The following is a 15,704-nucleotide window of genomic DNA, read 5'->3' as shown; positions in this document are numbered from 1 at the left end:
GGTGAGAAGCAATATTATCATGGCAATAACACCGCCCTTTACTGGGTTACCTTGAATTAGCTGATTGAACTCCACATCTGTAAAAGTGAGAAAAACAGTAGCTGCTTTGTTGGGTTACTGAGAAGATTAAGTGAGATACTGAACTCAAAGAACTTATGTTGTGCCTAGCCTATAGTAGGTGCTCATTAAACGCTGCTATCATCATTAGCAGAGGTACAAATGAAGCCTATGTTAATGTAACTTCGTTTTCCCCATTCACCATTTACATATCGTGTGAACAGGTGTCAGCAGAGCTCTTTAATTATACGTGCACGTGATTTGGTCTTTCTAAAGAACCTCAAATCAAGGACTTCTTTTGCCAGGCTATATATAGTGGCTTGGAGAGTGCTAAATGTACATGTGTACCAAATTCTGATGAAATAGGAAATAAAGTCCAGTTAGGGACCTACTGCATTAGTCCAGGCAACAGACCTGATTTGAGACCCACAAAGGACTTTATGGCACCAGCTTAGGTCTGGGACAAGATAAAGTGGTTCCTTCCTTGAGCCATAACACAGTGTTTCTGGAAAGAATTTTAAATCTGGCTGGTTCCTTCTTAGGCCATCCTGAGCATCCTGACAACTTGCCCTTTCACACTGCCCCATCTCCCCCATTCTCCTTTGTGTTCATGGCCGCACAGCCCATCGTAAACTCCTTTGAGAGAGAGGAGACCAGATCTCACATCCTACTGTGTCTCCTATATCTGACACCTAACTAGGCTGTCTGCACAAAGTGGGTGCTCAAATATATGTTTATTAAATAAATCAATTCTATGCAACTTTGGCTGAATTTACCTCATTAATTGAAGTGGGTCAACCATAATGATAACATTATAGAGACTTTAAAATTGAGATCAAACTTCCATTTATGGAATGGGATTTTACAAGAAACTAAACAGGAAAATTGCCACTTGCAAAGAAAGAAAATAAAATGAAATACAATAAAATAACATTACTAGTCCACTGAATAATCTCATGATTATTCAGCAGGCACTGGCTTTCAGCAACAATCCAGCATGTCCCTTCTTTGATAATTGATTAGTTTCACACAATCTTTCCCAAGCTTTTGGACCGTGGAAGCCTTCTGTCACAAAACAATTAACATAGTACCACAAACACAGTTTGGAAATTCTGGTGTAAGCAGGCAATGATTTAGGTAAACCCCAAGGTCAGTTTCCTCATTTTCAGTGGTGACACTAGATTTCCCCTAAGGGTCCTTCCAACTCTGACTTTAAAAATGCTCCTCTTCCAGTCCTGAAGGCTCTTTCCTCAGAGCCTAAGGGCTGGCCTAGAGTGACCAGTTCACTTGGATTTACTTTCCTGAAAGTCCCTCATCCCAGTAAGCCGGTTGGCCTCATGGGCAGTTCAACTCACCCGCAGAACATGAGGATGTTGTACACAGCGGGGTCATCCGGGAAGGGCGCCATCTGCTGCAGACACAGCTGCTCACAGCCACCGTTGAAGCCATCTGAGCAGTCCACCCCGATGTGGCGGTCATAGCAACCAGAGCTGTCCTTCATGGGGCTGAGTCCGGATGGGCACTGGCACAATCAGAAAGCATCCACACAGGTGGGTGAACCCGGGACCTGGGCTCTCTGGGAACCAGAGTGTAACCGCTGATGCCTATTTTTAGCATTCAGCCTTGAAACCATCAACATTGGTAAGTAATGCACGAGTTTCCCACTATGCTGGACTCCCTGTAAAAGCAAGTGACCTTTTTTGACATCTCGCTTCTTCTCTCTGGGCACAGATCACACACATTTGCATTAAAGCTGATTCCTACAAGCAGGCTGGAAGGGAGCATTGCAGCAAGACAGGGCCGAGGTGTGCTGGCCTCCCAGTTGGGCCTCAGGCGGGCAGGAGAGTGGAAGTGATGGGCCTGAATTAAAACGCATTAGAAGAGACTCCTTTGGGCTAGCGGAAGGGGGTGCTGCTGTTTGGACTCAGGATGAATAGGACTTTATTTCTGACGTCCAAAGCACTTTGTCAACATTGGTGCCGGATGGCAGTGTTGGAGAAAGCGGACTGAGCCGGGGCTGCCAGACGGAAGCAGGAAGTGGACTTTCTCTGTGACCTTGAATGGAGCCACTCTCTCCTAGTCACACTGGCGGTACTCATGACCTTCCCACCTCAAGGATGCCCTGAGGAAGATGCACAGACAAGGGTACCTGCTACATGAGCACCCACAGGTGCCATACTTGGGTTTGGGCTTTATCCCATTCCCTGGACACTCAGGGTAAAACGCTGAGCTTTTCTGTACCACCACGTCCTCAATAAAATACCCAAGAATGACAGCAGAGGAGATAATGCAGGAAGAAATAATCAGTCAGGTCCCAGGCAAGATGAAAAGGCTTGGCGAGCAGTTGGAACACTCACAGGGGAGCCACGATGAGCCAGGCAGTGTCTAATATTCCTGCGTCTTACGCAACCCTCACAGCTTCCCATAAGGTAAGCGGGCTGATCATCCTCATTTTACACGTGAAGAAACGGGGGCCCAGAAAGCTTAACCTCCCTAACGTCACATGGCTGATCATGGCAGGACCACACCTGAAACCTTGGCAGGTTGCACCATCACCAGCTCACAGCACAATCAGGCTCCCCCACAACAGTCACTGTTGACTGAACACTTACTAGTAGCCGGGCGCTATGCTGTGTGCTTTAGGTATTTCATCTCACCCTGTATTATCCTCATTTAATAGACCTGGAAACTATTAACACTGCCAATTAACGCATGAATTTCTTACTGCACTGGATTCCATCTAAAAGCCAATGCAAAAAATACTCTACGTTTACATTACTGCTGATTCTTTCCATCAGGCTGAAAGGGGAAAGATAACTTACCCAGGGTCCAGCAGCTTATATGGGGCACAGCTGGGGGTCTGTCTAGATCTGACCTGATTTTAGTGACTGCTATACACCTACTGTCAGCTAGCTAAAACACTCCTCCAAAACTAAAACCAAACAGCAAAAAAAGCCTTTTAAAACTCGGTAGAACCGTGTTAAACACCTCCTCTCCCGCCTTGCTGCCTGGCTGGCTCTTGCTTCTGGTTGCCAAGCACCTTGGCCTAGTAGCCTGGAGCTGTCCCAGGTGTACCTCTGAAAACCCACCTCCCCTCTCTCCATGCTTCCCAACTGAAGATCACAGCAGGATGGGCACTGTTTGCCGACACTAATTCTGCAATTTCCCAAACAAATGGCCCCCTCATGAGCCTGCCAGGCTCCCAGCCTGGTCCATCCCCTTTCTCCCCAGGAAGCCAGCTGGAGTGCTGGAAGGTGACATTATTTAAGGATGTTTCCAAGGGCTGCCTCACGCTGTACACACCCAGATGTTTCAGATGATGGTAAACGAGCAAATGAGGCAGCTGAGGACTGCACCCCACATTTCTTGAGCCCCCTCCACGCACCCACTTTCTTGGCCACCCAGCTGTTAGGCCAGATGTGCGACCAGAAGGGAGCTGGCTTCACCACTGTGAAGCTGCCCAGGCATGGACATGGTGGGTATTAAAACACAGAAGTTTGATTGGAATTAAATGGGCTGCACTGGTTGCCATGAGTCCTTTTTTCCTTCTATAAAGCTTGAGAAGAGCCATCAAAGTAGAGACAAAGCCAGGGCTCCTGTTATTCCCACCTCACGTGGTTTCAACCCTGGTACCAGCTAGCCATCTGAGTCACTAGCCAGGACTCCCCATCTTCTCAACCACCTGCTTTCTTTTCAGAATGCCCCATCAAGCGTGATGTTTGACAAAGACATCACCAAATGAATCCCGAGCAGGCTTTGTTCCAGAATCCCCAAACCTGGCACATCCACATCTTGCCTGGCCCTGGTGTCTAGATCACCATCGCTGTGCCAGATTGGACCACCTGATGTTTACACTTTTGTAGGAGATTTGGAAAGAAGACAGCTGCCTTGTCCAAGTTGGATTTCTTTTCTCTTAAGTAAAGCTAAAAATAATAATAACAGCTATTGGGAATTAAGCAATTCCATGTGCAGGACAATCTACATAAATTATCTTCAATCTCACAATTAGACTTTTTTCCCCTTATTTTATAAGTGAACAGACTTAGACTTGGAAAGATTAGTCGTAACTTGTTTAAGGTCACAGAGGTGGAAAATGGCAGAATCAGAACTTGGACCTAGTTCTATCTGACCCCAGTGTTCATTTGTGTCCCTTCCACTCTGGCATACTACTTCTCAAGTGTGAGAAAAGCTGGATCTTTGGAATTGCTAAAGAATAAAATCAATGTGTCAACAAAATAAAGCAATCCCACAGATCTGTTGTTTGTTTGTTCAACTGTCTTAGGCAATTCCTTGAGTACATTCTGGAATCAATTATGGATTTCTAGATCCAGCCTAATATTCTCTCTTTCCCCTTCTCTTCACACACACACACACACACACACACACACACACACCCCATATTATGGGTGCATATATTTATAGGACAAAACACTGCAAACTATCCAGAGCAATGACCTTGAAGGCAAGACAAGATCCTCAATCACTAAAAAAGATGCAATTCTCTTTACTGCACTGTAACTTACTTGGGCTGCAGTTCAGAGTAAAACATTTTTGAAAGATTTCAAAAAAAGGAAGCTGAAACCAAAAATAGAGTTTTCTTCTTAACCCTTGCTGAACCAGAACTCCCATCCCCAAGGAGTCTGATCAATCAAGTTTCCCACGGTATAAATTTGCTTTTGTTTTTGCCTGAATGTTTCATGTGCTGTTATGGTCACATTTTGAGCTCCTCAGAATCTGTATCTAAACACAAAGAAACTATAGGCTCCAAATCATGGCCTCTTCCTAGAAGTATTTGCAGCCAGAGACCAGTTGTCAGGAGAGAAATCCAGCCTCCGGGAGGAGCTTGTATTTTCCCTCTGCAAGTGCTGGCCATTCTCTTCTCCCAGCTTGTGGACAATCCCTTCACTTCTTCCTTAAAAGAGAACTGTTTGCTCAGGATTGAGCCCCAAGGTCAGACATTAACCCCTCTTTGCATAGGTTACATTTAGCCGTCCCAGGAAGAAAACTCCATTTATTATGGCAACGACCCTCCCCCATCAAGAAAGTCTAATAAATGAGCTCATATTTCAGTGACCCCTAAAATACACAAGGTTAATCATCTTTCATGTGATGCTCATGGCTTCTTGACTTATCACTGGTTTAAAGCATAATGTGCTAATGAGATTTAAATGATTCTCCCCATTCAATTCCTTTTCTTCACTGACTGTCTTTTCCCTCTGTTTCTACCAATGATTTTTGGTTGATTAATTACTTAGGAGTCTAGTTAAATCTTACTCCGCCTGAGACACACACACCTCAGTTCCAGATTATGAGGTGGAGGCTCTGTTAGCAGATGAATATGACAGATGGACACAGGAGTGTATTCAGGGCCCCTGGGAGAAGAGGAACAGCTTTCTGCAGCTGAGCCTGCCTTGCCTTACCTGGATGGTTCATAAGACATGCAACCATAATTCCTATTCGAAATAGGTTCCTTTTTACAACACGGCAGTCTTATTCTTTTCCTAAATAATGATTTCCCCGGCCGTTTGATGGGCTTTGACATGGAAGCCCAAGCCATGCAGGAGCAAGGGGGAAAAGTCGGATGGAATTAAATTTATATTTCAGCTTCCTGCCCCCACTTCTTTGAAAGCTTCTGAGGCATAGCCTTCTGCTTACCGTCCTACAGAGAGAACGAAAGACGGTCATCTGTAATGGTCTCTGCACATCTGCGCTCCAGTAGAGGTGAAATGACACATTCTGTGGGAAACCATTGTGGACAGCAAGTGGACAAAAGGACGGCAGGGTCGCTGGGTAATTCGGTGCTCATTAGAGCATGATGCTGTGGCAAGGAAGGTCATGTGTTCAATACATGAGAACGCAGAAGAGCAGACCTCTCGCCTTCCAAGGCCACAGTCTGCTCACCTAAGGATGTGCACACACCTCACAAAGCAGAAGGCATCTGGGGGGGGGGGGTGTCACCGTCAGGATGAGTGTGAAGATAAGGAAGAAGCATTAGAGCGTAGGCTTTCCATTTTTATAAGTAACAAAAATAGTTTTATAGTGTTGGAAATCATTTTCAAACTTCAAATACGGTTTTATATTAAACCTCAGTAGGTAGGCTTGGTAAGAATCAAGATGCTCTGGTTAAAGCTGGGAGACAGGAGACTAGAGTCCTACCCACCAAGGCTGCTCCAGGTCCCACTGCTGTCCCCCACTGATGGCACCAAGGGTGCCTGTGACATAATCCCTGGAACCTGTGACCAAAGGGGCTTTGCAGATCAAGTAAAGGCTCTTGAGATGAGGAGAGGATCCTGGGTTAACCAGGCGAGCTCAGTGTAATCACAAGACTCTTAAAAGTGGAAGGGGGAGGACAGAAGAGAAGAGAGAGAAGATGTCCTACAGAAGAATGGTCAGGAAAACGCAATGTAGCTGGCTTTAAAGACGGAGGAAGGTGACCATGAGCCCCAAAATGCAGGCAGCCTCTAGAAGCTGGAAAAGACCAGGAACAGAGCCTCTAGAAAGGAAGGCAGCCCTGCTGACGCCTTCATGGTAGCCCAGGGACACGGAATTGGATTCTCACCTATTGGGCTGTAAGATAATAAAATGGCTGTTGTTTTAGGCCATCAAACCTGTGGTAATTTGTTACAGCAGCAATAGGTCACTAACACATGGACTCTGCAGGACCCCCTGGGGCTCCACAGAACAGAGAACGGCACTCCTGTGCTGTGCAGGTGGGGCCCACTGCTCCCACCCTGGCACAGGAAGGACAGTGGGTAGGAGTAAGACCTGTTGTCCACGGCGGGGACGGACCTCTGCTCCAGGAATCATCCAAACGTTCAGCAACCCCGCTGTTGGACAGCGGTCTGGTTTGGAGTGACTGAGGCTGGTACAGGGCTATGCCTTTCACGGGTATTTGTTTCCTGTCCCCAGAGACTACATAAACAACAGGGCAATTAATTGGGTAGCAGTTAACCCTGTGGGAGTCCATGCATAACAGAGATGTGCCCTGCCTTCCTAGAAAGAAGAAAGGTTGAGCAGCTGATGTGGACCAAGCCCACCTATCTGGCTTGAACTCAGTCAGGAAAATATGCACTTGAACCTGTCTCTTCCCGCATCTCTGTCCCTTTCCCAGGTTCATTAAGGGCCAGCGTGCTCTGACTGCCTCCTCTCCTTCTTTCATAAGCATATGCTTTTCCAGGGAAGCCTTTCAGTTCAACACTCAGAGAACTGAATGTCAGGGCTGATGTGGATGTTAGGAGGAAGGCAGCCCGATTCTCTCCACACTGCAGGTGCTGCAGCTGATGCCCTTGTCCCTGGTCCTCCTCCAGATGACACGGAACCCCTGGGCTAACACACCAAGGCTGCGGGATGGTACTGATGCCCAGTGGAATCAGATCAGGCTCAACGTCAAGTTTTTCTCAGTAGGGTCACAAGATTATGAGGTGGCCCATCAGTTCTCAAGCCCCGGTCCTCCTGCCTCAGGGATCCCATGCTTCCCAGCCAATGAGAAACAGTTGGTTGAATGGGCCTGGCTCCCTTCTCCCTCCAAGAGCCACGTGGGCCAGTGGCTTCCAAGTCTTATGCTAATGCCAAGTGCTGGTATAATTGGGTGACTTCTGCAGTGGCTCCGATTCACAAATGCAGCGGCCTTATTGCAAATGCATATTCATCGGAACTATTCCTGCAAGCTCTGTCTCACAGATCACAGTCTTAAAAGTACAAAAATACATCAGCACGGCAATATGCCAACTAAAAGGGGCTGGGATCACCAACAGAAGGCAAACCCTGAGGGGCTCAGAGAAAGGGCAGAGAAGTGGGAAGAGATGGGGAATATATCCACGTGCACGCGTGTGAATGTGTGGGCATGCTCAGACTCGTATGAGGGTGGTAGGGGAGGGATGTTTACATGTGTGCACACACAGTGTTTCAGTACTTATAATGACCCACCCGAGAGAGCAGCAAGGAAGGAAAGGTTAAAATCCGGATGAAGAAATGCAGGTTGAATAGTTTTTAAAAATTGTGTCTCAGCTGGGAACTCCATTAGACAGTGAAATTGTCTCCTGAGGGAGCCGGCTGGGAAGCTCATTGCTTAAGACATCTGAAAGCAGACTAGCTACAGGAAGGGGAGCACCTGGGACATCGACTTACCTCCTGGCTGCCTTTGGAAGACACGACCTAAAGGGCACTTTTCTTTGTGTTTTCCTGGTAGTCCTCTCTCTTCTGCCTTCCCTTCCTTTTGATGGACCGGCCAGGTCCTCTGCCTCCCTGCCCCTCAGCCCTCTCTCTTTCCATTTTCTTTTCTTTCTCTTCCGTCCCTTCTCAGAGGAATCAGGCTCCTGCCAACTGCTGCCCAAACTGTGAAAGTCTGGGGAGGCCTTTGGGCTGAGAGAGTCGCACTCTGGACCCAGGTACGTATCCATCTTTGATGGAGAATAGCTCCCTGGACAGGTGCTCAGAGACAGGGAAGTAGGGGGTGTGAAAGATGGAATTGGCCCCAGCATCCTCACAGCTTGCCCCTGCTCTGGGCCCCTTGACAAGAGCATAGCTGTCAGACTGGGAAGCAAGATGAGGCTCCATATCCTCTCCAGAGCTGGAAGCTCCCAGCTCTGCCCGGAAACCCTGCATAACAATGTGTCTCAGTGAATCACCTCTTCCTCTCTTTTATGCCAACTTTGTGTATGGCTTTCCTGTCTTTCTTCTCTACCCTGTTCCCTCTCCTCTCTGTCAGGATTGCATCATTCTGCCCTCAAAAGAAGGGAAGGCTGAAACCTGACCATAGTGTTGATGGGCATGAAAATGACTAACATAAAGGCACCAGGGGCTGAAGCCTTGCCCATCTGCTCCTGCCTCCATTTACCTGCGTGGGTCCATCAATCCTCGTATCCATGGCATGGGAGATAGCTTGGTCCACTCTAACCCAAAGTCTTTCTAGTTCACAGCATCATATAGTGTACACGTAGCGAAAGTCCGTATAGCCGATAAAGTAGAAAACCACATCTGGGGAAGCAGGACTTCACTGCTATGGTCTCCAAGAGGACGTATTTCTATTTTTTCTCCACCATGCCTGGCATAACTTACTTCTTTCATCATTCTGGCCTTAGGTATGTGTCTTCTCAAATTTCCTATTAGAGTCAACGTAATTTGACTCTTGACAAAGGTAGGTTTCTTCTAGAATTTCCTACTATAGTAAATGCAGTCTATTTCCTACTAGAGTCAATATTATACTATTAAGCAGTTAATTGCTTCTCAAATTGTTGGAGGGGATCCCTCACCAACTAGAGTGCAAGACTGGCAAGAAAGAACCGTGCTGTATAGTTCCTGACTTTTTCCTAGGAGTTATAGTACGCACAACAGGGGCTCCATAAATACCTCTTGATTAAATGACTGGTGATTAGCTCCTCATCTCTGTCAAAAGAAAATTCATAATGTAGACTAGACAGTAGCTCCAACTAGGGAGGAATCAATCTTGACCCTCGCTTTTCCTCACAGTATGCTTTCAACTCTATCTGCCTTGCACCTTATGCTGTGGCCCCTCTTCCTGAAATTACAAGCTCGACGGGGCAGACCTACCACGCAACCAGTGGAGTCCAGCTTGCGATCTGAGATGCAGCGGAAGTTCTTACTGCAGCCCCCATTATCCTTGCTGCAGTCACGGACTGGTCCAAAGGAATCTAAGAGGACCTCCAGGCTGTCAAAGGAGGATGAGGTCATCAGCTCCTCTCTGCAGGGGGAAAGAGCAGGAGGTAGGAGGAGGCCAGGGGACGCCAGGTGCAACAGGTAGCCTCACGTTCCACGTTGCCGTCTGGCCAACCGGATCACATCTTACTCTCTCTTACAAATATTAAAGATCAACCACACTCTGAGCCTTGAACTAACAAATTATGGACATTCTCCATCTCTGGGAAATCAGCCAAGGCTGTAACTCCTGGTCAAAGACGAAGGTCTCAACTCAGGCAAGGAAATTAACATTTTATTGCCTGTCAGTCCTGAGGGTCTGTGGGAAGTGCTTATAGACTCTAATTTTATGACCTCTCTCAGTGCAGGAGACTTGGGGTGTGCAATATTGACCCAGACAGTGTAGATCCTGGCACTGCATCTGGGGAATTGGAAGGCAGCCTGCCAACTTCTCCTTCCAGCTTGGCTTGATTCCCTTCCCAGCACCTTGGGCGTTCAGGTAGGTTCCCACTCAGCCTCCCAAACCCACTGTGGGCCTCACCGTCCCGAGGCTGGACTCACCTGACCTCCACGGCATCCTCCATCACTGTCATGTCTGTCTTACACTTTGCTGATGGGTTGATGGCCAGCTCAGCGGGTGGAATCACAAAGCTCTTGCTGAGGGGCAACCACATGCCCTCCCCGAGGGTGTAGGTGAATCTGCAGAGACACCCAACACCAGCTGGTTACGACTGGCGGGATAAGCTCCCCACGGGGGGACCTGGCACTCTACCTCCAGCTGCTTCCTTCTTAACCCTCGTAGTCCTCTCCGAAAAGGAGAGCTTATTGTCATTTTATGGATGAGATGATCGAGTCTGAGGCAGGCAGACAGGCCTACCTCTGTTCACGTGTCCAGCCAGTTGGAGAACTGATGACGGCATCCACTTGCCCGCTGTTAAAAGTGTCTTTTTTTTTTTTTTCATATCATAAGCAATCAAGTTCCAGTTTCCTTCAGATTTGAAACCGGGCTTCCCCGATCTTAAGCCAGATATAATTGGAAGCGTTTTCATTGGAAAGATGTACCGGCCTCCCACCCTTCCCATCCCCCACGTTGCACACCCACAGTGGTAGCGACGGTTTCTCTCTGTGCCTGGAGGAGCCCTACCGAGGAAAAGAAAGAAGAAAAGCTCCCTTTTTCTGGCTTCTGTGTGATGGGAGCAGAAAGGACTGAAGCCAGGAGCCTCCCAGGAGGAGAGAAGAGGGATGAAGAAGGCAGGCCCAGATGTATTCTCCACACTCCTACCCACACCCCTAGCTAAAGCCTAACCCTTGGGAGACAGGGAAGATTTTTCTTTTCTCTTCTAACAAGGGCTAAAAGGAATAAAGGAATCCATCAGCATTTCACGGGAGAGCTTAAGGAAACCATGAGAGATTATTTGTTTATTTATTCATTCATTTTATTTCAAAGGCATTCAAATCCTCTGCGTTCACACTCAAAAACAGTCCCTGGGGTAAAAGCCAGTGTGGGTGGGATAGCACGAAGCTGTGGCAGCCTGGCATCCCCTTCCCACTCAAAGTGCAGAGGGCGGAACAATGGAAGGATGCGCGCAATTAAACAGGAACCAGCACCAGCTCCATTAGCAAGCTCGTCACAGAGCACCACTTCGGACTCCCTCTCCTTCCCCCTAACGTGCACACTCCCCTCTCCGCTCCCCAGGTTGCCTGAGACGCTAGGAAACCAGACTGATGACGTGAGATCTTTTATGAGACGTGTAGCCCTCTCCAGGACGCGGGCCACAGAGAATCCCCACTGACCAAGGCTCATGAGTTATAAGCAGCCAAGCCCTGTGCTTTTCATCCACTCCCTGAACAACAGACCTGGGCAACAGAGCAGCTGAAAGAAGAGAAAGCAGGCACCCAGGGGAGAGGCAAAACCACTGAGCAAGTGGGACGTGGCCAGGATTGGGGAGATTCCTCCCTCATTCCCAGCCGTACTCTCAGTCCCCTACTTCCTGGACCTGTGGGGCAAACCTGTGCATTAAGCAGCATTGGAATAGCAGAGATCCTTTTTGCTCTGAAGGAGGCACTCGACTCTCCCTGCCCACAGGAACAGGAGGCTAGGGTGGGGCTAGGTCTGGGCAGGAGGGGTCTCCACCAGGTGAGGGAGACCCATTACTAGGGGGACAGAAGAGGAAACCCACCACCCACTCTTGTGAAGCAGCTGGTGAAATGGAAGGCATGCCAGTTCCTACACACACACACACACACACACAGATACATACACATACACACACACACACAATCACAATCACCTGGCAAGATTAAGGAGCCAATTCAGGGCAGGTGATTGCCCCAAGGTGCCTGGAACCTGGGACTTAAGGAAGAATATGGGTTGAAGGCAACAACATTGAAGTGAGTTTCGTAATGGGCGCTGTTAAGACAGGGAGACTCTAATAGGCAGGCTGGGGTGGGCACACCACTAATGTTACACTGCATAATACGCTGTTTCAGAGAGGACATATGCAATATTGAATGGTACCAGGGAGAAGGCGGTTTATTTGGACATAGACGGGAGTTTTTGTTTTCTATTTCAGTTTTAAAATGACACGTTTTGCATTGATGCAGAGCAACAAATCTGTGACCTGTAGCTTATAATTTCTGTAACAGATTTTAGAACGGTTGGCAATTCTAGCATATTTCCTTTGGGAGAGAGATCCATGTCCACCCATCTCACAGTTTTCCCTTCCTCCTCTGCATGCAGTGATCTTTCGAAAGGAAATGCAAACCCCATCTTTCTCCAGCGGACACTGTTTAAGGGCACCCAGACCCACAGAACACAGTCCACATCTCCGAAGATGTCACACTTCAGCTTCTTCTCTCGCCAAGCCCTGCTTCAAACTCTGTGTTCCTACAATGCGATCTGACTGTAACTCCAAAAGTCGTTCTAATTTTCTCGCCTCTTTGCCTTTGCTCTTAATAGTCCTTCTTTCTGAAGTTTCTTTCCTCTCTCCTTTGCCGCACTCCCACTCATTTTAAGACTCCATTAAGGTCTCATCTCTTCCTGAAAGCCCTCCAGGGCCTTCATGCTCTTAGGCTGAGTAAGGGACTCTCTTCTGCATACGTGCACACGGTGCCTTGTGACCCGAGATGTTGCTCTGCAACCATCTTTTCATGTGTCCGTCACCATTCAAAAGAATGTGCTCTCTTGGTAGGCGGAGGATGGTTCTTTGTCATCTCTGTATCCCCACTGCCAAACATAATTTCTGACACAGGAATGTCACTCCATAAATATTGATTGACTGCTTGACAAGGAGATTTAGTCATGCTCTTTAGTTCGAACAGGCTGCTAGGGGAGCTAATCCCAATTTTCCAATTTAAAGATAGAAATGGTGGTGAAAATTATTCTTCATTTAAAACAGGATATGGGTTTAACCTCTGGGTTTGGATACATTTGATGCTTGAGATGGATCTGGGTTTGATAGGATAAAGAACCTCCTCAGAGCACAGAAACTTCTGAAACATGACACTCTACCAAGTTAACAAGAAAACCTTCACTCTCTGGTAGGGTGAAGGTGAAACCTTGTAGGGGAAGCAAAGTCAGGTGTGGGTAGAGACTAACCTTTATTGAGAACTTTCTAAAGGCAGGTGCTCTTAGCGTTGCCTCGTTTATCCTCACAACAGCCCTCTGAGGTTAGTCATTTGGTTCCACTTTACCAAGCCATCAACCAACATTTTAAGAAGTTTTGCAACCTCCCCAAGGTCACCTCTTCATAAGTGGGAAGGAGGGGGTTGGTCTGATTCTCGGAGTGTTGCTCAGAGCCGCTTTCCAGCCCATGTTGGCTCATGCCTATGAAATTCTAAAGTTTTCTTTTATCTGCAAAATCTACTGAGTGACTCCAAAAACTAAATATAGAACAAACTGTCAGAGGAAAGCTGCGTCCTAAAATCTCATCTATCCCTCATCCATGCAGATTTGGCAGGAGCAACTTCAAAAAGCCACCAAAGAGAAGTTGGGTGAATATCTGAAATGCTTTCCCAGGTTGGGTCTTCTCGCATGACAGCTGGTGGTGACCACTGCAGTTAATGGCTCAGCTGTGGGCTGAGTCCTGCACATGGCCCTTTTGAACTAGAGTTTGAAATTTCTGTCCAGAAGCAAGTGCTTGCCAGAAAGCACTGGACAGAAAAAGCCTGTGCTCTCATCGTGGCTTGGCATGAAATAGAATGTGGGAAAACTGATAAATGGCTCTTAGCCTGGCATCTCCACCCTTTCCTAGAGCAAGCCATGCCAGAATGAGGTATTATTCCAAAGGATGCAGGTACGCATTCAGGAAGAAGGTCTCTGAGAGAAAAAATTTGGTCTGTACTCGCCCCTGCCACGAGAGGGCCTAGTGGAATGGAGTGATCCTAGCTACCACAGAAAGAACATCTTCAGTATCAGGCTGAGTTGGGTGAGGAGACTCATTCTGGAGATTCAGGGTTCCCCTTGGACCCTTTGAGTCTAGCTTGGACCCTTCCCAGGTTCTTTGGGATTACAGATTACCAAGGTTAGGTTAGGTATCAAGGCTTTTTCCTAATCTGGCTAGGAAATACCTGACATGATCATCTACAGTTATTTATTGAAGGCCAACTATGTTTAAAATGGTATGTTAGATATTAAATATTTAAAACCATATAGAGTATTTCCCCGCCCTTCAGGAAGACAACCATTTCATTGGAGAAGCAAGTAGGCAAATTAAAAATCAACATGAAATAAATAATTGACAAATAAATATTAAAGCTAGTATATATACAAATTTGGAAGGAGGAAGTCATTGTGGATTGATGCAATGGATTGGAGAAGCTTCAGGCCAGTGTTTCTCAATCCTGGGTACAGATTAGAATTACTGTGGTGTTTTGAAGAGCACTCATGCCCTGGTCCCACCTCCCAGAACTTTTGAATTAATTGGTTCATTCTGGGTAAGATCATTGGTAATTTTTTTTTTTTTTTTTTTTTTGCCACAGCAGACGGCATGTGGGATCCTAGTTCCCCGACCAGGGATTGAACTCGTGGCCCCTGCCTTGGAAGCCCAGAGTCTTATCCACTCACTGGGGATGCTCATGGAGGGCCATGGTTGCAGAACAATTCTTAGATGAGACTGTAAATTCCTTGACGTCAGGGGCTATCTTGGTCACATTTGTTTGGTCATATCGACATCATCTTGAACAGTACCTTGCAATAGTAGGTGCTCAACAGATGTTGAGTTTAGCTGAAACTGGGTCTAGACCATGGCAATGGGTAGTGTTTATAGTAGGAGAAGAATATGCATAGAGGAGGGAGTCTGAGCAGATGTGCAGAGTGGGAAATATGCAAGTTGTCAGGGGCAGTGGATCAGTTAGAAGGTAGATTTGACTATGAATAGGAGGTTCTATAGAAGAAGTGCAGCTTATTAAGAGGGAATTGTACATTGACATTCAATTGTGGAAAGATTTGAATGTCAGAATTTAAATTTTATTCCACAGTCCAGGGAAATATGCAGTGGCTTGGAATTTATCAAGACTCTAAATCATAAGTGAACAGAGTAGCAAGTAAATAGTCATTTAGCTCCTTTAAGAAACTGCAGTCACTGACCAGGTCATAGAATTTTCCAGACTGGCCACTGGCAGTTGGTTTACTCAGATCACAGAAGGTTCTCATTAAAATTCTTAGTACCTGAAATAAGGAGGTCATGACCTGGTGTTTTCGTCTGAGAGACTAGTTACTCTTATGTTAAGGAGCAAAATGATTAAACATTTATTGATGAACCCACTGGCTTCTGAGACAGTTGACTGCATGGGTCAAACCACATATGTGATTCCCTCTGTAGTGACTGGGTATCACATCTAGCTGGTACTTAACAAACTTGAAAAGAACAAATGAGGCTTGTGGGGATGGAAACAGTTTTTGAGCTGGTTCTACTCTAAAAGCATTTCATTAAGGGCTTGGTTTTTCAAAGTGTTAGTTTCGGACCTTTAGGGGAGAGGGAACTTATCCATGC

At 46.8% G+C, this 15,704-nt stretch overlaps 1 protein-coding gene across 2 annotated transcripts in view; it reads right to left on the bottom strand.

The window, feature by feature from the left end:
* The window catches only part of ASTN1 (astrotactin 1), a 335,381-nt gene that overhangs the window by 89,673 nt on the left and 230,004 nt on the right, over positions 1-15,704 (bottom strand). For both annotated transcript variants that reach the window (XM_060088555.1, XM_060088557.1), the window contains exons 10-12: positions 10,273-10,410; positions 9,607-9,757; positions 1,413-1,579 (exon numbers count right to left, since the gene is read on the bottom strand). In XM_060088555.1, the coding sequence (XP_059944538.1) occupies positions 1,413-1,579; positions 9,607-9,757; positions 10,273-10,410 (456 nt within the window). The remainder of the gene's footprint in view (positions 1-1,412; positions 1,580-9,606; positions 9,758-10,272; positions 10,411-15,704) is intronic.

This window comes from Mesoplodon densirostris, chromosome 2 (genome assembly GCF_025265405.1).
Source record: "Mesoplodon densirostris isolate mMesDen1 chromosome 2, mMesDen1 primary haplotype, whole genome shotgun sequence".
Taxonomy (NCBI): domain Eukaryota; kingdom Metazoa; phylum Chordata; class Mammalia; order Artiodactyla; family Ziphiidae; genus Mesoplodon; species Mesoplodon densirostris.
The sequence above is the reverse complement of the archived record's forward strand: the minus strand, read 5'-3'. Positions and strand labels throughout refer to the sequence as shown.